Here is a 22,831-nt window from a genome sequence, read left to right on the forward strand (position 1 = left end):
GCAGAGTGCCTAGAAATAGATGAGTGCAAAGGGGATGGGCCAGGACCATGCATTCTCCATGCCAACTCCACAAACACACCCGGCTCCTACCTGTGCAAATGTCTCCGTGGTTACCTAATGGGTACAGGAGGATGCCAAGGTATTGATGAGTGTGCTCTAGCTGAAGTGACAGGGCTGCAGGCGTGTGGGTCATGGGCTGACTGCAGGAACACCCCTGGATCCTTCTCATGTTCCTGTCCAATTTGTACACGTTATGGCTCTTGATGGACACATTTGTGTGGACGTTGATGAGTGAAGCTTTGAGGAGCAGTGTCGCAGGGAGCTGGGGAACGTGTGTGTGAACACCCCTGGAGCTTTGTGTGTCAGCCTGGCTTCAGAGCCGAGGTCCCAGCATGCATCGGCCTCACTCCCCCCTATCTGAGATATCGACTGCAGCCCTCATCCTCCACATACAACACCCGTTTTGCCAGTCACATTCTGTTAAAGGTCCCCAAAGCACACACACCCCTGGGTCACTCCTCTTTTCAGTTCGCTGCATCTAGCCACTGGAACGAGCTGCAGCAAACACTCAAACTGGACAGTTTTATCTCAATCTCTTCATTCAAAGACTCAATCATGGACACTTTTACTGACAGTTGTGGCTGCTTTGCGTGATGTATTGTTGTCTCTACCTTCTTGCCCTTTGTGCTGTTGTCTGAACCCAATAATGTTTGTACCATGCTTTGTGCTGCTACCATGTTGTGTTGCTACCATGTTGTGTTGCTACTGTACCATGCTGTGTTGTCATGTGTTGCTGCCTTGCTATGTTGTTGTCTTAGGTCTCTCTTTATGTAGTGTTGTCTCTTGTCGTGATGTGTGTTTTGTCTTATATTTATATATTTTTTTCATCCCAGCCCGTCCCCGCAGGAGGCCTTTTGGTAGGCCGTCATTGTAAATAAGAATTTGTTCTTAACTGACTTGCCTAGTTAAATAAAGATAAAATAAAAATACAAACTTGCTATGCTGATTTCTTGATGCACAATCGAACGTGCTGTTATATGCTGCTAGCACGCCCACAAGCGAGTCACAATGGGCGGCCTAAGTGGCATGCGGCAATTACCGATTGCTAGTGAACATGCCGCGTCCCACGCCACCTTTGCGCAGCCCAAAGGTCCCCCGCCCTCTCCGCTTCTCACCTCTTTCCTTCCATTGAAAATGAATGGGAAGCGGTGTTTCACCACGCGGCACCGCATGCTAGTGAACATGGGGCCAGAGAAAGTGAAATATTCCTCGATATTAAAAAGACACAAGCTGCAAGTAATAACAACGCAAGCTTGTCGAAACGCGCATTTTATGGCTTATAAATCTGTGGAACAAAGTTCTAACAGTGCTGAATAACAACTTACATTAACATACTCATAAAAACAATAGCTCTTTGCTGTATTGGTTTAGTCTCTCTAGTTATGGTTTTAAAAGTTTTGAAATCTCACATTATCAACTTGTGTGCATTCGAGGCTTCTTCTTTTTTTACTGTCTATGGCGCGAGGAAACTGCAGACACGGTGATCTGAGCTATCTGATTGGCCAGCGGTAGACCTTTCGGTGCACTTGATTTTCTCTCTGGGCCTGCGGGGTAGACAAAGTTCTACCTGAAGTTCAGACATGAAATGGTTCAAAATGGAAACACTTTGCCTTCCCGGCCCTAGGGCTGCTGAATCAAGTACAGCTACCGTCAACAGCGTGAACCGAACAAAAACATAGGAATGCAAGGCTTTATCGTTGGGTTTTTTACAGAAATGTTTGGCTAGGAATGGACTAGGAATGGATTGGAGATCGACCAGAAGATAGATAGGTTGGTGACCACTGGTCTACATGATGAGGTTATTATGGATAAGAGTGAGAATATTTGTATTTGTCAAACAGCATTCAATTGTCAATCATCATGTCACCAGAATAAGACACTCAATATTTTTTGGAAAGGAGCATCTAGCACTTTCACCACCCTGTGAAGTTCATCATATTTTATTTAATCAATAGCTTAATAAACTGCATGCTTTCCCTAGTCGTAGTGGGAGGACCACCCACCATATCATCGCGTGACTTCGATATGATGGTTATTATATCAATATTTGCACATAAAGGCGTCTTCACTCTTTTTAATAAAGTATGACTTGCTTAAAAACTGTGGATGGAAATGTGGTTAATGACTATGGATTTAAGGAGTGGTGGTTCTGCTGTCTCCTTTTCCTGGAATATGGCAGAATGTCACTGGTAACTGAGTGGGTGGCCAAGCACTGCTGTAGAGGCCATGCATCAGGTCATTGATGTTTCAGGAACTGTAAAGACAGAGATGAATCATGATTAACCCTTACCTAAGGTCTTCACTAAATAAGACTTAGCCTAGCAAGTACATTGACTATGTTGCCCCTCAGCAATCTGAGAGCCTCTGTTTTGCTGTCTATTTAAATGTTTTAGTCAGCAGGCTATATAACCTCTGTACCCATTCCCTTTGTTCCCTCCTCCAGCCTTCCATCCAAGCTATAAGATTCCTGCAAAAAAAAAGAGAATCCAAAATTGAAAAAAGTAAGCAAACGCATTTGGTGTTTGTCAACAGGCATGTAGGAGACTCCCCAAACATATGGGAGAAGGTACTCTGGTCAGATGAGACTAAAATTTTGCTTTTTGGCCATCAAGGAAAATGCTATGTCTGGCGCAAACCCAACACCTCTCATCACCCCGAGAACACCTGCATGGTGGTGGCAGCATCCTGCTGTGGGGATGTTTTTTATCGGCAGGGACTGGGAAACTGGTCAGAATTGAAGGATTGATGGATGGGGCTAAATATAGGGAAATTCTTGAGGGAAACCTGTTTCGGTCTTCAAGAGATTTGAGACTGGGACGGAGGTTCACCTTCCAGCAGGACAATGACCCTAAGCATACTGCTAAAGCAACACTTGAGTGGTTTAAATGTCTTGGAATGACCTAGTCAAAGCCCAGACCTCAATCCAATTGAGAATTTGTGGTATGACTTAAAGATTGCTGTCCACCAGCGGAACCCATCCAACTTGAAGGAGCTGGAGCAGTTTTGCCTTGAAGAATTGGAAAAAATCCCAGTGGCTAGATGTGCCAAGCTTATAGAGACATACCCCAAGAGACTTGCAGCTGTAATTGCTGCAAAAGGTGGCTCTACAAGGTATTGACTTTAGGGGAGTGAATAGTTATACACGCTCAAGTTTTCTGTTTTTCTTGTCTTATTTCTTGTTTGGTTCACAATAAAAAATATTTAGCATCTTCAAAGTGGTAGGCATGTTGTGTAAATCAAATGATACAAACCCCCCCAAAAACATTTAAATTCCAGGTTGTAAGGCAACAAAATAGGAAAAATGCCAAGGGGGGTGAATACTTTCGCAAGCCACTGTATTTGGAAGGGTGTGAGAACCATGAGCCTCCTAGGTTTTGTATTTCTAGTCAATGTACCTAGAAGAGGACGGAAGCTAGCTGTCCTCCGGCTACACCATGGTGCTACCCTACAGAGTTCTGTTGAGGCTACTGTAGATCTTCTTTGCAAAATAGTGTGTTTTAATCAATTATTTGGTGACGTGATTATATTTAGTTCAGTTTTTTCAAAAAAGTATCACTTTTAAATGTTTGACTTTTTATTTTTGAAATTCACTGAGGATGGTCCTCCCCTTCCTCCTCTGAGGAGCCTTCACCAGTTTAAAGTCATGGTGATCAACTGCACTGGAAATCACAGAAAATAGGTGTGGCATTTGCAGCAGTAGAAATAAATATTTGGGTGTGAGAGATTTTAGTGCAGAAGGTCTACAGGAAGTTTTGAGAGATGGGGTTGCATCCACCCATGCCGATGGCCTGGTGTTGGATCATTTAGGGCCAAAGTAGTGGGATGGGGTGGTGGGTTTTGGGGATAGTGTATACGATAGATGGTTGTGCAATGTAAAAAAAAAAAAAAGATGTACCTTCCCATTTTCCTAGTGACCAAAGTGTGCAATTCGCACTCCGACCTGCGAAAGGCAGCAATATGCAACACAGCGTCTAGTCTGCCGGAAATACAAACGAAGAATAATATATTACACGTTTGTTTACAACCAGCCTGTTCGGTTTTTCTCCTTCAGACCAGTCCAAGAAATTACTTTTACTGCTATTTGTTAAAATGGGATGTGATGGTGGAACTATTCCTAAAAGGCATGAGTTGGTAAAAGGTCCAAAGAAAGTTGAGAAGGTATGTAGTGGTATAACGTTAGCTAGCTTTAACCTAACGTAGCAGGCGTAAAATAAACGAGTTAGCCTGCACTTTAGCTAACCTTCTTTCAAACACTTTTTTATTTGCTAACGGGTGTTTACATGTTTAGCTAACTAACTGGCTTCGCTAGCGACCGTTTTTTTTTTTTTTTAATCAGGGAAGATGTCCGCCCAAACTGAACTAATGTTAGATAAATGAAATGTATAAATTTAGGTAACGTTAGCTAGCTTTTTTTATTAACTAGCTAACGTTAGCTTGTTAAAACGCCATGTTCACACTCATCTAACGTTAGTTCTAACTGCTTTTGCGCCTATTGACGATGGTATAGTCTGACCGAAGATGTTTTGTAAGAGGACCGACGCTTGCTCTAAACGCAAACACACATCATTTGCGGTACGTTTTTGGAAACATAAGCAACGTAGCTACCTTTCATATCAGAGAAATAGTTTTCAAAAAAACTAAATGTTAAATTACCACACACCTTTTATATAGGGTTAGGGTTCCCACACGGCCATATTTCAGCGCTTTTTTACGCAACACACGGCGTGGACTAGCTAGCTGCCTGTGTTAATTAGCATCTTAAAAGCATGGGGAGGGGTGGGTATAATTTGTGTTACGTTCCAACATGAATCTGTTCCAAAAACTTCGTAACTAACAAGGTTGCCAACAAACAACGCATACAAGTTGTATAGCGGCAGAATAAGATACCAGGTAGAGAGGGAGTGGGCAATGTTGTTGAGTTTTTCACTCACCACGTTTATTCCGAAAAATGTCTGTCCTCACTCTGGTTAGCCAATGGACAAACATTAAGAATAAGCTACGTGGTGAGTTGATGCCTGTTCGGCAGCTAGTCAGCTAGGTGAATTGATCATGCTACTTTGTATGCGTTGTTTGTTGGCATCCTTGTTTACGACGTTTTTGGAACAGATTCCTGTTGGAACGTTCCACAAATTATACCCACCCATGGGGACCGGTTAATATATTTTTTGTTTTTACATTTGAGGCATTATTTTCAGTCCCGCAAAAAAATGCCAAAGCTCTCACCCTGTCAATCAGAAACGTATTATGGTGTATGCCTTCCTGTAAGTCTTTGCTAGTGTCTGTGTGATGTGTGTTAGAAACGTGATTTATGTTTCTAGAACCATAAACAGAACATGTAAGGTTCTTGGACTATAACAATAGATTACTTTAGTCCATTATTGGGCTAGCTAACAAGGAGCTTTATGGCACAGGTGGTAGTTAACGTGGTAGTCAATCACAGAGCACAGGTGGTAGTCAATAACAGAGTTGCACCATGGGTGTTCCATCTCTATCACTATTCTTGCAAGCAAAGTATTTCAGATATAACCAAATGCAACTGAACAGTGCAGTGGGCAGGAGCTAAATTGAACGTGTAAATCTTTCTGCACTACAGGTTGACAAAAATGCAGAGCTTGCTGCCAGGTGGAAGTACTGTGCTCTCAGTACAGAGAAACTCCGGCGCCCTATTGTTGCTTGTGATCTGGGAAGGTGAGGACATTTTAAAATCAGTTTGTTGTTGTGAACTAGTCATATAGTATGACACCATTTTGTATCTAGCAATCTACAATATTTTGTGTTGGCATTATCAGTCTCCTAGGTGTCCCTATTAGATAACTGGATATAATCTGCATTTGAATAATATGAAAATCAGGAAGTAAGTGCTGCTTGTTGATTGGGTGCAGTTAAGAATTAAATGGCGCTGAATATTAGTAGCTTAGGTATAGGCTGCTTTTAGATACTTCTATCACACATGGATTTCATAATTAAAATGCTATTCTTGCTTACAGACTCTATAACAAAGATGCTGTGATTGAGTACCTTCTGGATAAATCTGCAGATAGACCCAACAGCGAGGTTGTATCACACCTTCGTGGCATTAAGGTATGGTAATTTTCCATGATTTCAGCTGAGGCCACATATCATTGCATTATGTAAAGTGAATCAAAGGTGTGTGTGTGTGTGTGTGTGTCATTCCACAGGATATAAAGGAGCTGAACCTGACTGACAACCCAGCCTGGGAGGGCGAGAGGAGGAACATCAAAGGGGACCGCTATGAGGACATGCACTGTGCCATGTTCATCTGTCCTGTGGTGGGCCTGGAGATGAATGGCAAACATAGGTACGGTGTGTGTGTGTGTGTGTTGCTATGGTGTGCACTAATGAATATGACTCTATATACAAGCATCTCGTCAATGTCTCTGCATCTTATCAATGTCTTTCAATGACAAGCGTAGAGTGGGGCATTTTGACCCGGAAGTGTCATCTCACAATGTCTGCATTTTGCTGAGTTCTGGCACTGAATCATGTGCATTAACCTACAGCCTGAGTGCCAGCCTGTCTGTGCTATACTTTTTTAACTCCGTCACAAACCGATCTGGGACCAGGGTATGTGCAGTAGGCCTCAGTGCTAAACTATAGAGATGAGATTCTGAGGGATGATGTGAGCCACTACACTTTGTGCATTGCCCCATTTTAAAAATATATATTTTTAAGTCCAATGCAGCCTCTTTTTTTTTTTTTTTTTTTTTAAATGTATCTCTATTTAAATAATTTCTGGGCTATATTTTAAGAACCTTACTGTAATTGTTTTCAATTAAAATTGTCAAAAATAAACAAAAAGCTTCTTAGAAAATAGCAATTTCTCAAGCAAGAATTTTACTAGGACTGTCTGAGAGTGGTCTAGGTGGGGAGGGGGGAAATGAAAACAAGTTCTTATTGGCAGAGAGGTTTGGAACTCTTATTGGTCTGTTAACTAGTTTCAAGTATTGTCCACAAGTACAGTGAAATGCTTTTCTTGCAAGCTCTTTTCCAACAATGCAGTAATCAATATCTGTAGTACTATAAAGTAAAGTAGAACAAAAACATGAGTAAGTAAGCTATATACAGGGTCAGTGCCAATACCATATTTACAGAGTGCAGGGATACTGGAGTAGTAGGGGTAGTTACATTTTATGTCATGTAATGCATGTGGACACCTGCTTGTCGAACATTAAATTGTTTAATCATGGGCATTAAAATGGAGTTAGTCCCGCCTTTGCTGCTATAACAGCCTCCACTCTTCTGAGAATTGCTGTGGGGACTTACTTTCATTCAGCCACAAGACCATTAGTGAGGTCAGACACTGATGTTGGGCGATTAGGCCTGGCTCGCAGTCGGCGTCCCAATTCATCCCAAAGGTGTTCGATGGGGTTGAGGTCGGGGCTCTGTGCAGGCCAGTCAAGTTTTTCCACACCAATCTTGAAAAAACATTTCTGTATGGACCTCGCTATGTGCATGGGGACATTGTCATGTTGAAACAGGAAAAGGCCTCCCCCAAACTGTTGCCACAAAGTAGGAAGCACAGAATCGTTGAGAATGTCATTGTATGCTGAAGCGTTAAGATTTCCCTTCACTGGAACTAAGGGGCCTAGCCCGAACCATGAAAAACAGCCCCAGACCATTATTCCTCTTCCACCAAACTTTACAGTTGGCACTATGCATTGGGGCAGGTAGCGTTCTTCTGGCATCCACCAAACCCAGATTAGCTGGTCGGACTGCCAGATGGTGAAGCGTGATTCATCACTCCAGAGAACGCAGTTCCACCGCTCCAGAGTCCAATGGTGGCAAGCTTTACACCACTCTAGCCGAAGCTTGGCATTGCGCGTAGTGAGCTTAGGCTTCTACTGCCAATGTTTCTCTATGGAGATTGCATGGCTGTGTGCTCAGTTTTATACAGCTGTCAGCAACGGGTGTGGATGAAATGGCCAAATCCACTAATTTGAAGGGGTGGGGATTTTCTGGCACCAGATGCCATTTGACTAAAATACCACTATGGCTGCATTTACACAGGCAATTCTGATCTTTTTTTCACTAATTGGTCTTTTGACCAATCAGATCAGCTCTTTTGCCAAAAATTGGGCATAATATTAGAATTGGGCTGCCTGTGTTAACGCAGCCTATGAACCACAGTGGCAGCTTGGCTTGATAATGATCCCCTGTCCAATCCCAATTTGCTAAAATATCACCATTGCAAAATACAAAAGTTGTGATAAAAGAGGGTGATAATTCCTATGGCAGGGTTTTTTTTCATGTACTGATGGTAGCACTATATTTTCCCTTACAATAGACGTGTTGCATCACAACCTTAACCCTAAACCTTATGTCATCTTGTTTCTCTCAGGTTCTGTTTCCTGCAGACCTGTGGCTGTGTGTTTTCAGACCGGGCCCTGAAAGAAGTCAAGACTGAGATCTGCCACAAGGTAGGACACAAGGTAGAACAGTGCGCTCGGAAAGTATTCAGACCCTTTGACTTTTTCCACATTTTGTTACGTTACAGCCTTATTCTAAAATTGATTCAATAGTTTTTTCCCTTTATCAATTTACACCATAATGACAAAGCAAAAACAGGTTTTTAAATTTAAAAAAAACTATCACATTTACATAAGTATTCAGACCCTTTACTCAGTACTTTGTTGAAGTACCTTTGACAGCAATTACAGCCTCGTCTTCTTGGGTATGACGCTACAAGCTTGGCACACCTATATTTGGGGAGTTTCTCCCATTCTTCTTGGCAGATCCTCTCAAGCTCTGTCAGGTTTAATGGGGAGTGTCACTGCACAGTTATTTCCAGGTCTTTCCAGAGATGTTTGATCAGGTTCAAGTCCGGGCTCTGGCTGGGCCACTCAATGATATTGAGACTTGTCCCGAAGCCTCTCCTGTGTTGGCTTTGCTGTGTGCTTAGGGTCATTGTCCTGTTGGAAGGTGAACCTTCGCCCCAGTTTGCGGTCCTGAGCACTCTGCAGCAGGTTTTCATCAAGGATCTCTCTGTACTTTGCTCCGTTCATCTTTCCCTCGATCATGACTAGTCTCCCAGCCCCTGCCTCTGAAGAACGTTCCCACAGCATGATGCTGCCACCACCATGCTTCTCCGTAGGGATGATGCTAGGTTTCCTCCAGAAGTGACTCTTGGCATTCAGGCCAAAGAGTTCAATCTTGGTTTTGTCAGACCAGAGAATCTTGTTTCTCATGATCTGAGAGTCCTTTAGGTGCCTTTTGGCAAACTTCAAGCAGGTTGTCATGTGCCTTTTACTGAGGAGTGGCTTGCGTCTGGCCACTTTATCATAAAGGCCTGATTGGTGGAGTGCTGCAGAGATGGTTGTCCTTCTGGAACGTTCCCAGTTCTTGGTCACCTCCTTGACCAAGGCCCTTCTCCCCCGATTGCTCAGTTTGGCCGGGCACTCTACAGACAATTCCTACGACATATTGGGTTGGTTTTTGCTCTTGACATACACTGTCAACTGTGGGACCTTATATTGACAGGTGTGTGCCTTTTCCAAATCATGTCCAATCAATTGAATACCACAGGTGGACTCCAATCAAGTTGTAGAAACATCTCAAGGATGATCAATGGAAACAGGAATCACCTGAGCTCAATTTCGAGTCTCATAGCAAAGGATCTGAATACTTTTGTAAATACGTTTTTTTCTTATATTTGCAAAAATTTCTAGTTTTTATTTTTGCTTTGTCATTGTGGGGTATTGTGTGTAGATTGAGAGAAAAAATGTATTTAGTCCATTTTAGAATTAGGCTGTAATGTAACAAAAGGGGAAGAGGCCTGAATACTTCCCGAATGCACTGTAAAACATTCACCACATCTATTCAACAAGCTGTGCTTTACATCTACATGGTTAACTTTTTTTGGTTGGTGCGTAAAACCAATAAGAGGGTAGGCTCTCACAAAGTAGATAGACTCCAATATCTTCATTTTTTCCCCCTACAAGCAGCAGGGGAAAAAGCTTTTTCACATGCGTTTCAGTCCAAGCCTTCAGTGTGTACTAAAATAAGATATTGGAATGTTCTGTATGCAAACCTACCCTCTTATTCAATCAGTTACTACACTGTCCACACATTTTCCTTTGTTACACAAAACCTGCTGTTATAGTCAGTCATCTGTATTTTGACAGTAGGGAGAGTTTTCAAATGGAGGGTGGTGCTGTTTGTGTCTTCTACTGTAGATTAATCAACCTTTAGGACGGCGTGTCCCTGCACAGTTGTCAGACAGGTACATAGAGGTGGTGCTAACTGTGAACCAGTTAGCTGTTTGTGCTCACATGTGAATGATTAACCCTCCGGTCTGCTGTTTTTGGCATGTTTGGTTACTTTGAGTTCCTTGGAGTTGGCCACGGGTCCATTTCTGTTCTTATTGCATAAATTATTTGCCGTGATATGGAGATACAAATTTCCTTGTTTTGAAATTACAAAATTATACAGTGTGTGGTTTAGCAAAGGAAAGCAAATAAAATGTTGGAGCTACTGTATCTGTTTGCCATCTTGCACATAGAAAAGTACCATGGTGCCCATTCACCATGCCTGCCGCACTTTGTTCTCACATTTGTATTGATTACATGCTCTATTTAAGGTAAGAATGTGATAGATAAAGTAGGACACACAATACACAGGAAATCCTATTGAGAAACAGCAGATCGCCTCCGATAAATCTGTGCTGTAACTTTATGACAGTAAAAGCTCTCCTCGGTGTCATGGAAGCCAGATAACCCCCCCCCCAGCCCTGTGCCTGTCGTTATTCCCAATCCCATCAGCCAGCTGACCGGAACCTGAGCCAGGCTAAATGAGGAAGCTGCCAGATGATTGGAAACCATGTGGTGCTGTGGTATTAGTTGCAAAAACCTGACCATAGGCCACACATTGACTAGGGTCTGATTTCAATGATGGACTCTTTTATTTTTGTGGGGCAGAGAGGAGCTACATCACTGCCTCTGATCTCCATCTTGCTAGCTACTATTTTGTATTTTATTCAAGCGGATAAAGTAGTGACGTAGGCAGTGGTGTAGTTCCTCTATGCCAAAAGAGTCCATTTATTGAAACCAGACCCTAGTCACTGTTGGCTAACGTCGAGTTTTCAGGACTACTGTGGAATCGGGAGAGCGAGCAGCACAGCAGGTCACCTTTCCGACTCCATCAGAGCGTGAGAGCAGCATTGTTGTGGTTGTCCACTTGTGGGAATTTTTCTTGCTAACTCTCAAAGGGGAACAGATCAAAGTGCCTTGTCCATTTGCACTGCATGTGATTGTGCAATTTGTATCAACAACCCTTTTGCAAAGTCATGAAGCAAAGCAAAGATCAAGCTAAGTTAAGACCAAGTGAATTTATAACAAATGTTTAATATATTCAAAGCATTTGGGAATTTCAGTGAATAGCTAAACTTCCTTTACAGTCAACAAACACGTTTTGGGTGAAAATGTGCATGCTGTACGATTTCCACTTTCAAGCCCTTAATGTTACATTTTTTGAAGTCAATTGAAATATGGTTTGATGTCAAAGTGGCAGTTGAACACCTTAACTGCCTGCCTCAACCTAATTCACATTTATTGGACCCTGTTCTCTTAAATTGACAACATACACAATGTAACAATATTTAATGTCAGTGCAAATGTTTAGGCCTATTTGGCTTATTATACGGTTGTACTTTGCCAGTACTAAGCTCAGAGGGTATCGTTTAGCAGTAGTTGAAATTATCAAAGAACTGTGGGACATTTTTTTATGTAACTTTAAATAATGAGTAACCTATTTTTGTATTATTTGCAAAACAAATAGGAAACAATGTTAACGGGTCAAGATTAGCACACGCAACATTTTTACCTTTTAACAATCACACCTTTTTACTGCTCTTTATTAAGCTTTTACGTATCAGCCTCAAGGCCTTCGTCAGAGCTTTTGTCAGTGTTTTTAATTTTCACCCTCTTCGAATGGGATTGGAGTATAAGGAAAACAAGCATATGTTACCAAATATAACAATGTGTATTTCATAAGTATTCTAATAAAGTGTGTACATAATATATTAAACAAGACTGTGAAACCACAATGAGGACATTGACCCGTCAAGCAAGTTTTCATAAATCATTGGGTACAGTACAAGAAAAAAAACATCAGTTATCTGAAGTTACCTTAAAATGTTCACATTTACAACATAACAATCACAGACAAACATATGTAAAGCTGTCATAAAATGAGTGCTACTTTATTTGCAATAGGCAATCGCACAGTATTAATAGTTTACTTTTAAATGGATTATTCTTAACATGTAATTGAGTGTAAAAATAATTTGAAATGGCAATATTCAAGTTACCACACATCTAAGCAGCCATGTCCAGAGAGCTGTGTGTTGCTCTCCCTTGTAAAGGTTTGCCGAATTCCTTAGGTACAGTGGCCAGTTGTTACAACACATCTAAGCAACAATGTCTACAGAGCTGTCTGTTTCTGCCTGTAAAGGTTGACAAATGTCTTTGGTACAGTGGCCTATGCGGTTCTGTTGTCAAAGTGCACCACAGGTCAGTAAAGGTCCTTGTTTGACGTGGGGGGAGACTTGTGAATTCCTTAGTGATTATGGTTGCGTCATCCTCTCAGCCACTGTGCCTCTTAATGATACACAGAGCCTAAATTTACCACAAAGCGTTTCAGGACAACTGAGATATGTCAATAACAAGTCTTCCCTGCTCACCTCCCAAACAATTTCCTACGAATGGAGAAGAATGTTAGAGAATTGTCATTTAGCTTTTGATTGCGTGTCCATGCAGTGACTTTCTCGAGATTTGAGCTAAACGCACCAACAGAAATGCATCAAGGCACTTGCAGCACACTTTAGTACAGCCCTCTGAAGTGATACAATAACCAACAAGTATTGGAGAACTACATCCATTTGGGTCAGGAAGAACCCCACAGCCTCGTCAAAGTCCTACCGTGGCATTGAAAAGAGAGGTGGCATTGCCTTGCGTGGCAAGTTGCCACCATGACTGGATGGGGACCATGGCTTGCTGCAGGACCTTGTCTCTGTGCCACTGCTCCAGGCAGTCCAAAGCTTCTGGGAAGGCCTTGCTCTCGAACTTGTTGGCAAACATGCTGTTTCTGTCGATGATCCACTGCAAATCCTCCAGACCATAGATGCAGATGTCCCTAACATAGCGGCCTGTGGAAAGACGTGCAGCAGAAGGGACATAAAGATGAGATTCAGCTCAGTATCAAATTCTATCAACTGCTGTTGCTCAAACGATGGCGCCGGAGGGGATGGCTGCCGTTTTACGGGCTCCTAACCAATTGCGCAATTTTATTTTATTTTTTCCGCATTGTATCTTTTTTGGTACATAATGTTTCTGCTACCGTCTCTTATGACTGAAAAGAGATTCTGGATATCAGAACAGTGATTACTCATCCCGAACTGGACAAATACTTTTTTTCTGGAATCCGTCTGACGCAAAGGATTTACTGCTGCTCCCGGACCAGGTCCAAATCCCCGTCATTCGCATGAACAGGAGATGGAGATAGAGGCCGCAGATCCGGGTGCCTTGTGAGAATTAGTCAGCGACTGGGTAACCCGCCTCTACCATTCGTCCTATTGGCCAACGTGCAGTCACTGGAGAATAAACTGGATGAGCTCCATTTGAGACTATCGTACTAAAGGGACATTAAACTGTAATATATTGTTTCACCGAGTCGTGGCTGAACGACAACATGGATAATATACAGTTGGCTGGGTTTTCCGTGCATCGACAAGAAAGAACAGCTACCTCCGGTAAGATGAGTGGTGGTCTGTTTATTTGTCAATAACAGCTGGTGCGACATTTTTTGTATTAAGGAAGTCTCAAGGTTTTGCTCGCCTGAGGTAGAGTACCTCATGATAAGCTGTAGACCACACCAACTACAGCGAGACCAATTCAAGACCAAGACCGGAGAAAATCGAGTCAAGACCGTGACCGGGAGGGGGACAAGGGGTCTGAGACTGAATCAAAACCGAGGACAGAACAATGTGAGTCCAATTCAAGACCATGATTGTAATTTTGTCAAATCACCACCATAATAAGAGTTCAAAATGTCCAGTATTTCTGTGTTCATATTTCAGAACAACATATGGATTCTTTAGACATTCAGAATAGTGAAAAAATGCACGCTGAGGGAAAATAGAGCCACTCTACAAATTATTACTAATCCGAACACAGTGGGGAACAATTGGCCTTTACACCTTCAGAGAAGGGCTAAGGATTTATAAAATAATTATTATAATTATTTTTTCAACTATGTTCTGATTTTAATCTCTTCTGTTTTTGTTGGAAAGGGTTAACACTGAAAATAAAAAAATATCCAACCAGGATTTTTCTTTGCTGGTCTCTGGGGAGATAAATCTAAGTAAGTCAGCCATTGGCAGAAGCTAGATAAAGGCATCTGCCATTCAACTGTATAAGGGTAACATTTGAGTGGAATCAACCAATAACATTTTGACTTAATGGGTGGGACCATTTTTACAAAAACGTATGGAAACTTCTGCCTTCTCGAAGGCCAACAGGTCAGTGCACAATAGCAAGCAGTAGTTTCCCCACTGTCTAGCTAGCTTTTGTTGTCGGCTAGTTTGCAGCGGCTGCAGCAGGTCTTATCAAAGAGGATGTTGTTGCTAATTTGTTAGCGTCTCCCTTTTCAAGAATACCTTTCAACAAGAAGTTACGTTTCAAATGATCATCTGGTGAGTGGAACTGTTTTTATTTTTTGCAGAGCGCTTGCTTTTGTTAGCCATCTCTTGGAAAATAACTTATGAACAGTACCAGTCAACAGTTTGAACACCAACTCATTCCAGGGTTTTTCTTTATTTTTACTGTTTTCTACATTGTTGAATAATAGAGAAGACATCAACTATGAAATAACACACATGGAATCATGTAGTAACCAAAAAAGTGTTAATCAAATCAAAATATATTTGAGGTCCTTCAAAGTAGCCACCCTTTGCCTTGATGACAGCTTCGCACACTCTTGGCATTCTCTCAACCAGCTTCATGAGGTAGTCACCTGGAATGCATTTCAATTAACAGGTGTGCCTTGTTAATTTGTGGAATTTCTTTCCTTCTTAATGCATTTGAGCCAATCAGTTAGGTTGGGACAAGGTAGGGGTGGTATACAGAAGATCGGCCTATTTGGTAAAAGACCAAGTCCATATTATGGCAAGAACAGCTCAAATAAGCAAAGAGAAACCACAGTCCGTCATGACTTTAAGTCATGAAGGTCAAGCAATCCGGAAAATGAAGAACTATGAAAGTTTCTTCAGGTTCAGTTGCAAAACCCATCAAGCGCTTTGATGAAACTGGCTCTCATGAGAACTGCCACAGGAAAGGAAGTCCCAGAGTTACCTCTACTGCAGAGGATAAGTTCATTAGAGTTACCAGCCTCAAATCTGCAATTAACTGCACCTCAGATTGCAGCCCAAATAAATGCTTCACAGAGTTCAAGTAACAGACACATCTGAACATCAACCGTTCAGAGAGGACTGCGTGAATCAGGCCTTTATGGTTGAATTCCTGCAAAGAAACCACTACTAAAGGACACCAAGAAGAAGTGACTTGCTTGGGCCAACAAACATGAGCAATGGACATTAAACAGGTGTAAATCTGTCTTTTGGTCTGAGTCCAAATTTGAGATTTTTGGTTCCAACCGCCATATCTTTGAGACGCAGAGTAGGTGAACGGATGACTTTTTTTGATTTTCCCATGATGTCAAGCAAAGAGGCACTGAGTTTGAAGGTAGGCCTTGAAATACATCTACAGGTACACCTCCATTTGACTCAAATGATGTCAATTAGCCTAATTCTTTAGACTAGTTGAGTATCTGGAGCATCAGCATTTGTGGGTTCGATTACAGGCTCAAAATGGCCAGAAACAAAGACCTTTCTTCTGAAACTCGTCAGTCTATTCTTGTTCTGAGAAATGAAGGTTATTCCATGCGAGAAATTGCCAAGAAACTGAAGATCTCGTACAAAGCGGTGTACTACTCCCTTCACAGAACAGCGCAGACTGGCTATAACCAGAATTGAAAGAGTGGGATGCCCTGGTGCACAACTGAGCAAGAGGACAAGTACATTAGTGTTAGAGTTCCTCTGTCCAGTGTCTGTTCTTTTGCCCATCTTTTCTTTTTATTGGATAGTCTGAGGCTTTTTCTTTGCAACTCTGCCTAGAAGGCCAGCATCGCGGAGTCGACTCTTCACTGTTGACGTTGAGACTGGTGTTTTGCGGGTACTTTTTAATGAAGCTGCCAGTTGAGGACTTGTGAAGTTTCTGTTTCTCAAACTAAACACTCTAATGTACTTGTCTTCTAGTGTACATATTACCTCAGTTACCTCGACTAACCTGTACCCCTGCACCTTGACTCGGTACCGGTACCCCCTGTATATAGCCTCTGTTATTTTTTGTTGTTGCTTTTTTAAAACTTTTGTTTATTTGGTTAATATTTTCTTAACCATTGTTGGTTAAGGGCTTTTCAGTAAGTACCTGTTGTATTCGGCGCATGTGACATACAATTTTGATTTGTGTAAACAGTTTGCTTCCTAATCAGAAGACTAATCTGGAATCAAGGCGCAAAACTTGCCCTAGACAAGTGAGATCGAGAGTAGAAACTGACTTTGACTGGGAAAGGGAGTTGTTGTACCTTTGCATCCATTGTGTACAGTCCCCTCTTGGTCCCTCCATTTGATTGTCCGGATCTCGCCACCCCAGCCGCCTCCTACATGACTCCCTGGCGCTTCTAGGAGCAGATAATCGATCCAAAACAGATAATCTCATTCTCACGTTCCATTATAGCCTCTCACGTGTCACTTGCAGAGCCTTCAAAATAGTCATACACCTTGACTTATTCCACATTCTGTTGTTACACCCTGAATTCAAAATAGATTACATTTTTTTCTCTCACCCATCTTCACACAATCTACACTACACACAATATCATCTATATCCCAGAATGACACACTACACACAATATCCCAGAATGACAAAGTGAAAACATGTATTTTGAATTTTTTTGAAATACAGAAATATCTAATTTACGTAAGTCAATACTTTGTAGAAGCACCTTTGGCAGCGTTTACAGCTGTAAGTCTCTAAGAGCTTTCCACACCTGGACTACAACTGGACTGCCCATTTATTATTTTCAAAATTCAAGCTTGTCAAATTGGTTGTTGATCATTGCGAAGCCATTTTCAGGTTTAGACATAGATTCTCAAGTGGGTTTAAGTCAAAAAATGTTACTCGGCCACTCTGGTAAGAACACTCTGGTAAGCAACGCCAGTGTAGATTTGGCCTTGTGTGTTAGGTTCTTGTCCTGATGAAAGGTGAATTCATCTCCTAGTGTCTGGTGGAATGCAGACTGAACTAGGTTTTCCTGTAGGATTTTGCCTGTACTTAGCTCCATTCTTGTTTTTTATCATGAAAAACCCATAATCCTTAACGATTACAAGCGGAGGGTTGTTGAATCTGTGTTTTGAAATGAATTGCTCGACTGTGGGACCTTACAGATAATTGTATGTGTGGGGTACAGAGACGAGGTAGTCATTCAAAAGTCCTATTATATACTATTATTGCAAACAGAGTAAGTCCATGCAATGTATTGTGTTGATAAGCAAACTTGTACTCCTGAATGTATTTAGGCTTGCCATAACAAAGGGGTGGAATATTTATTGACTTATTTTTCCTAGCCACTGTGCTTCTGCATTTCTTTCTCTTTTGGGGTTTTAGGCTGGTTATCTGTGAAGCACTTTGACAACTGCTGATGTAAAAAGGGCTTCATAAAATACATGTCATTGAGCTACGCTGGTTTACTTTACTTCAAACAGAGTGGGCATGTTGAACCCATTCCTTTTAAGTTTCAAGGCTAGAAGTAATCTTTGAACACCCCAAATAAGTGTACTGTAAGTCAGCCTTTCATGATCTCAGTTCCTAGGCCACCAGGATATATCGACTAAGCATAGCTATTTCGTCTCCTAGGTTTTTGCTTTTGGATACATTTCAAATTGGAAAGGTTGTGCGTGGCATAGCTATGCACTCATGGAAAGATTGTAGGTGTCTTATCTGTTTTCCTCATGGATTTAACAGTTAGAAATGTCCCTATGCATTGATATAAGCTCAGAACCAATTGTGTTACAGAGATTACAAGTTGCTTTTTATGTGCTGTTTGTAAACTTGTACTTTACCTTTAATGTGATTGAGCGTCACCCAGTAGTGCTCATCTGGGCTGAATGCGTCTTTGGACCACTCTAGCAGGTCTCTGGACACGTGACTCCTCAGTACAAACTCCACAAAGGTCCTGGTTAGTGCGTAGTAGGCTGTACCAAAGTAAATCTGAAGCCTGTGGGGCGGAGCACCTTTCTTTGGGCCTCCGCGCTTGGGGGCCACGTGGGAGCCCCTGACCTCCCTGTACTGCAGCTGAGTCCGGTGCCTCATAGCCGCAGGCTGCTTGATGCCCGGGGTCATGTTCCTGTCCCTCCACTCCTTGCTCTGCATGTAGCGCACCAGCTCCAGGTTGCTCTTTACAGGGAAGTCCTGGCCGCACAGGTTGAGCACCTTCCTCCAGGGCACAGGCGATGCCGTCAGGTCCCTCATGCAGTTGATGTCGGCCTGCAGCCGTGAGAAGCCGGCGTAGGTCACCATCTCGCTGTGGCTGGCCAGGAACACATTGGGGAAGCAGCCCACAAGGCTTTCCACGGCTTCCCTGTACTCCCGCGGAGCCTTGGCGTCCACGTGGACACAGTAGACATTCTGCGGCGTGTAGATGGCCCGCAGCAGGCGCACCAACAGCTCCAGCTCCTTGTGGACAGTGAGGATGAAGGCCAGAGGGTAGTCTTCCTCCTCCCGGCTCAGCGGGCGGGTGATGAAGTGAAGCTCCCTCACCAGGCGGGAGCAGTCCTGGTCCCCACCTCGACTTCCCATACCCAGAAGATAGCTCTCCACCTGGCAGTCACGGCGTTGCCATGCTGGCGAGCCCTTGGTGCTGGGGATGAAAGCTTGGCAGTACTTAGAGAATGGCCTGCAGCCCTGGGGCCCACTCTGACCCTGGGGATCTGTGCCAGCCATGGCCCTCAGGTAGATGACCGAGCAGATGAGCATGCATATTCCCAGGCAGAACAGGAAACTGCACTTTGCGCCTTCCAGCTGGAGCATAATAGTCCAGCACTGGACGGACACCACGCAACCACCGGCAGCAAAGGACCAGGGTTAGGCTGTACTGTAAAATGACAAAGCCAGACTTGAGACATTAAAAGTATTTTAAAGACTCATACCCTTCCATACTTTTTATGGAGATTATTGAAAAATAACCACAATTATTGGCAATGTTTTACAGTCTAAGACGAATCTGTTTCCTCATTGCAATTCATACAGGGATTCTTTCTAGAGGTGTTTAACGACCCAGCACACAGCAAAGATGAGTAGCTTTTTATGGAGTGCTTATTAATCCGATCACAACAGATGACACATGATACAAGTGAGTAGAGAGGAAATGCATAGATAATGCTGCTAGATGGACTGAGGAAGCTGGCTCAGGAAATTTAAGAAGTGAATCATTAAGCAATGCAAGAGACAGACTCATTGACATCAGAATAGATATGCACATTTGAATGTTGAACCTAGCCATGCAAACAAGTTTTGTTTTTTTGCAGTATACAGGTTTCGAAATATGGAAATGCTCTAGCTCCTAGATACACAATACCCTGGATCTAAATAGGATCTCACAGCCATAATTACCGTCATACATTTTCTTAATCACTTGTAAATCAAAGTAGGTCTACTTGTTGTTCCTGCTAACAGATTGGTTATATTTTGTAAGAAGTGAGCTACACTGCTTCGCTCATTCACTGCACTACCACTGGTGGAGAATCAATAAGAATTCAGTAGAAAAGGGATAACTTTTGCTCTTATAACACCCTCTGCAGTTGCCTGATAGCACACTAGAGAGACGTATTCACCGGAGACTTGCTAGAACCCGATAATCAGTGGCAGCCCGTTGAAGAGATTTGGACATTGGGCTTGTTATGCAAATATGTAATGAAATCCCAAGGGTCTCTCACATCAACTACACAGGCCATTGTGACATCAAGGAAAAAACAAACAGGATTGGTCTCTGCAGTAATTATGTCAACAGACAGATAAATCCCTGGGGGTTCTATTCAACTTTATCTCATTCTTGGCTTACTGATTCTGAGAGGGCTGTCTTGTTTGCTTATGACAAATTGCCATTGATGTATTGTTAATGGGAGACTTTTTCACAAGAAATGAAACCGTCAACTGGCGTTGTTTATTTAGAAACTAAGCAAACTACGTGTGGATAGCAGTGTATCATCCAGTGTGCAAGATTAAAAAACAAAAAAAATGTGAACCACCTGTTGCCATTATTAGTTGGATTAAACACTGCTAGTTCTCATGGAGCCATGCTTTTATTTTATCACCTGTTAATGGATTGAGTAATTAACCAGATATTCCATCACTCTTAGGTATTTGTAATTGAAAGCTCATTGTGGGAATGTTTAATACCACACACATCATAGCATACTACCCTCAGCAACATTTTTATTCAGAGCAAAGAGGATAAGGCTATCCAGTTACCTTAATTGCAGTTGAGCCCGGGGTCCTTTCGCTGAAGAATAGGTTAAACATTAAGCGCTTGGCCAAAAAATGGCGAGCCGGAACCAACAGGGAGTCAAGCCTGGCGCACGCAGGGAGCTGGAGCCATGGGTTGTCAAGGGATGGGCTGGTGGAGCTGTTGCTGCTGCAGTTTGCTGTGCGTTGCTTTTGTTGTGGTTGTCTCAGGTCGGTGGGTGGCTCGCAAGGTCATTGTACTCCGCATCCGTCTCTGTTTTGAGCGTGTGTGTGTGCCTGCATGTGTGTCATTTCTTATCCTCACGTCTGTGGCTGAGGCGCTCCCACTGCATCCCATCTGAGATGAGGGCCGGCCCTGCCTGGTAACGGGCGGATTCTCTCTCATTTGGCGCACACACACACCCATATAGAAGCACTGGCAACCTTTCCCGACAGTCTCCTACCACCTTTAAAATGATCTTCAACTACCTCGCTTAATTTCTTTTCTCTCTTCATCTCTCACACCATATCGCTATTGCTCTCTCTCTTCTTTCCCAATTTTAGATTTAACACAAAAAAGCTAAGCAACCCCAATCTTCCTTCCAATGTCAGATTTGCAGCATGGATTATGGATCTTATCCTCGACTCATTTCTCTCTGCCTCTCTCGCTCCCTCTCTCCTGGGAGAGTTCTCAGATGGTTCTGCTGCTGTGGCTGGTTTAGTGCTGTGCAGAGTAGAGTGCCGCCAGAGGCAGCGACAGCCTCAGCCAGTGTTTTGTTTGCTGCCTGGTCAGCGACTGAGATTAGTTATTGTTGGCCACATGGCCAGAGGTCACATTGAGCTGACACCAGGACACAATAGGTCCCCCCTGCTGGTGGGTTTTTGTCTTTGTGTGGCCGAGTGTGACGTTATGAGTGTGTGCATGTGTACATGAGTGTGCACGTGAGCATTTGTCACTCATTAATGAAAACAAACATTCAGTAGTGATGCACAGGTCTGTTTTTTTGTTTTTATGAAAGAGGGAAAGAACACAACAGAAGCTGTTGATTTGAGTAGAATAGTGATTTTTTTCCCCTCCATTATTCCACAATTTAATGGCCTCCCCTCATATCACTTCCGGTTGAACGCGTAATGAGGAAGAGCTCGGTTTTTGTTTGGAAAGTTTGTAGCAGTTGGCATCAGTTTCTGGGACTGCTTATCTCTATCCAATGATCCTGCTGACCAAGGATGGGTCTGAGGAGCTATTTGGCGTTGCAGCTAGCCTAGCTGCTAGCTAGCTGCATATCAAGCTAGCGAGGTTTTCTTGAACGCAGCCCGCGACGAGGTTAGCCATTGTGGCTGGGACCATGGATTGTTCCGGGTTTGTGGCTGTCTCGATCCCTGCTGTTGTTTTCAATCTTCCCTGTGACCTGGCATGTCTGGAACTGCGAGGAGTAACAGCGTAACATACGTTGCTAGCTACCATGACAAAGACCAAAGCCGGCGGGATTACCGTTGAGGACAGTGGTGTCTCTCTATCACACGTGAAGGAACTTTTAAACAACAAAAAGAGACCTACAAGCAGTTGTTACAACCACAAGAAAATTGCTTCAAGTGTTTTGTACAAATTCTCGTGGATTTTACCAATAAAAGAATGGGCGACCTGACCAGAGATTTACAGGACCTGAAGAACAGTTGTGCAGTTCTCCCAGGTTCAGCTCGATGAGTTGAAACAAGAGAATGGCAAGATGACAGCAATCTGTAAGTCATTGAGAGAGGACATCAGTTCTGTGTGTGAATTCATGATAACAATGACAGATAAATCAGACTATCTCGAGGGACAATCAAGGCGGAACGACATAGTTGTGGACGGAATTGCAGAATCTCCACATGAGACCTGGACAGAGTCTGAGGATTAAGTGAGTGAAATGATCTCTGAGAAATTGAAGATGGACCACAGGAAGATTGAGGTAGAGTGTGCCCACATGACTGACAATGCGCGGGGACATTGCGTACATCCGCTATGACCGGCTCATTGTCCACCCTCCCTCCCAGAAGCGTGGAATGGATGAGAGAGGTAATCATATGGTTTGTAGCCTCAACTCCGCAGCACACAGACACACACACACACACACACACACACACACACACACACCAATTGATTAATGGACTGCTGAATGTATTTTTGTCTCTTGCTTTGTCTGCTCTTTTCAGTATTA

General features: G+C 42.8%; 2 protein-coding genes and 1 long non-coding RNA gene across 8 annotated transcripts in view; 1 reads left to right on the forward strand and 2 right to left on the reverse strand.

The window, feature by feature from the left end:
• Positions 1 to 945: 945 nt before the first annotated feature.
• LOC120064418 lies at positions 946 to 4,816 on the reverse strand. Its single transcript, XR_005478594.1, has 4 exons — positions 4,721 to 4,816; positions 3,956 to 4,036; positions 2,479 to 2,527; positions 946 to 2,314 (listed from the first exon to the last, which is right to left on the reverse strand). It is a non-coding gene; the product is annotated as an uncharacterized LOC120064418 (long non-coding RNA).
• Positions 4,017 to 22,831, forward strand: part of LOC120064397 (replication termination factor 2-like) — a 34,705-nt gene continuing 15,890 nt past the window's right edge. For 2 of the 4 annotated variants that reach the window (XM_039014955.1, XM_039014963.1), the window contains exons 1-5: positions 4,017 to 4,218; positions 5,654 to 5,748; positions 6,048 to 6,141; positions 6,240 to 6,379; positions 8,420 to 8,498. In XM_039014955.1, the coding sequence (XP_038870883.1) occupies positions 4,150 to 4,218; positions 5,654 to 5,748; positions 6,048 to 6,141; positions 6,240 to 6,379; positions 8,420 to 8,498 (477 nt within the window). In that variant the 5' untranslated portion in view covers positions 4,017 to 4,149. Of the gene's footprint in view, positions 4,219 to 4,543; positions 4,633 to 5,202; positions 5,322 to 5,653; positions 5,749 to 6,047; positions 6,142 to 6,239; positions 6,380 to 8,419; positions 8,499 to 22,831 lie in introns of those variants that run through there. The other 2 variants (XM_039014980.1, XM_039014972.1) reach the window with 2 other exon arrangements.
• Positions 11,401 to 21,418, reverse strand: LOC120064380 (beta-1,3-galactosyl-O-glycosyl-glycoprotein beta-1,6-N-acetylglucosaminyltransferase 7-like). 3 transcript variants are annotated; one of them, XM_039014924.1, is made up of 5 exons: positions 20,661 to 21,418; positions 18,254 to 19,284; positions 16,717 to 16,812; positions 12,996 to 13,222; positions 11,401 to 12,772 (listed from the first exon to the last, which is right to left on the reverse strand). In XM_039014924.1, exons 2-5 carry the CDS (start codon positions 19,218 to 19,220, stop codon positions 12,641 to 12,643), a joined length of 1,422 nt encoding a protein of 473 aa, XP_038870852.1. In that variant the 5' UTR covers positions 19,221 to 19,284; positions 20,661 to 21,418; the 3' UTR covers positions 11,401 to 12,640. The 3 variants fall into 3 exon arrangements, with proteins under 3 accessions (XP_038870852.1, XP_038870870.1, XP_038870862.1); XM_039014942.1 differs by lacking the exon at positions 20,661 to 21,418 and adding an exon at positions 20,024 to 20,081; XM_039014934.1 differs by lacking the exon at positions 20,661 to 21,418 and adding an exon at positions 19,811 to 20,049.

This window comes from Salvelinus namaycush, chromosome 2 (genome assembly GCF_016432855.1).
Source record: "Salvelinus namaycush isolate Seneca chromosome 2, SaNama_1.0, whole genome shotgun sequence".
Lineage (NCBI taxonomy): Eukaryota > Metazoa > Chordata > Actinopteri > Salmoniformes > Salmonidae > Salvelinus > Salvelinus namaycush.

Coding starts and splice junctions, on each gene's coding strand:
- LOC120064380 (XM_039014924.1), bottom strand. CDS start 19,220: ATGCTCCAGCTGGAAGGCGCAAAGTGCAGTTTCCTGTTCTGCCTGGGA. Junction 16,813..18,253: donor GACGCTCAATCACATTAAAG/GTAAAGTACAAG, acceptor ATCTGCTCCTAG/AAGCGCCAGGGAGTCATGTA. Junction 13,223..16,716: donor TGTACACAATGGATGCAAAG/GTACAACAACTC, acceptor GTCTTTCCACAG/GCCGCTATGTTAGGGACATC.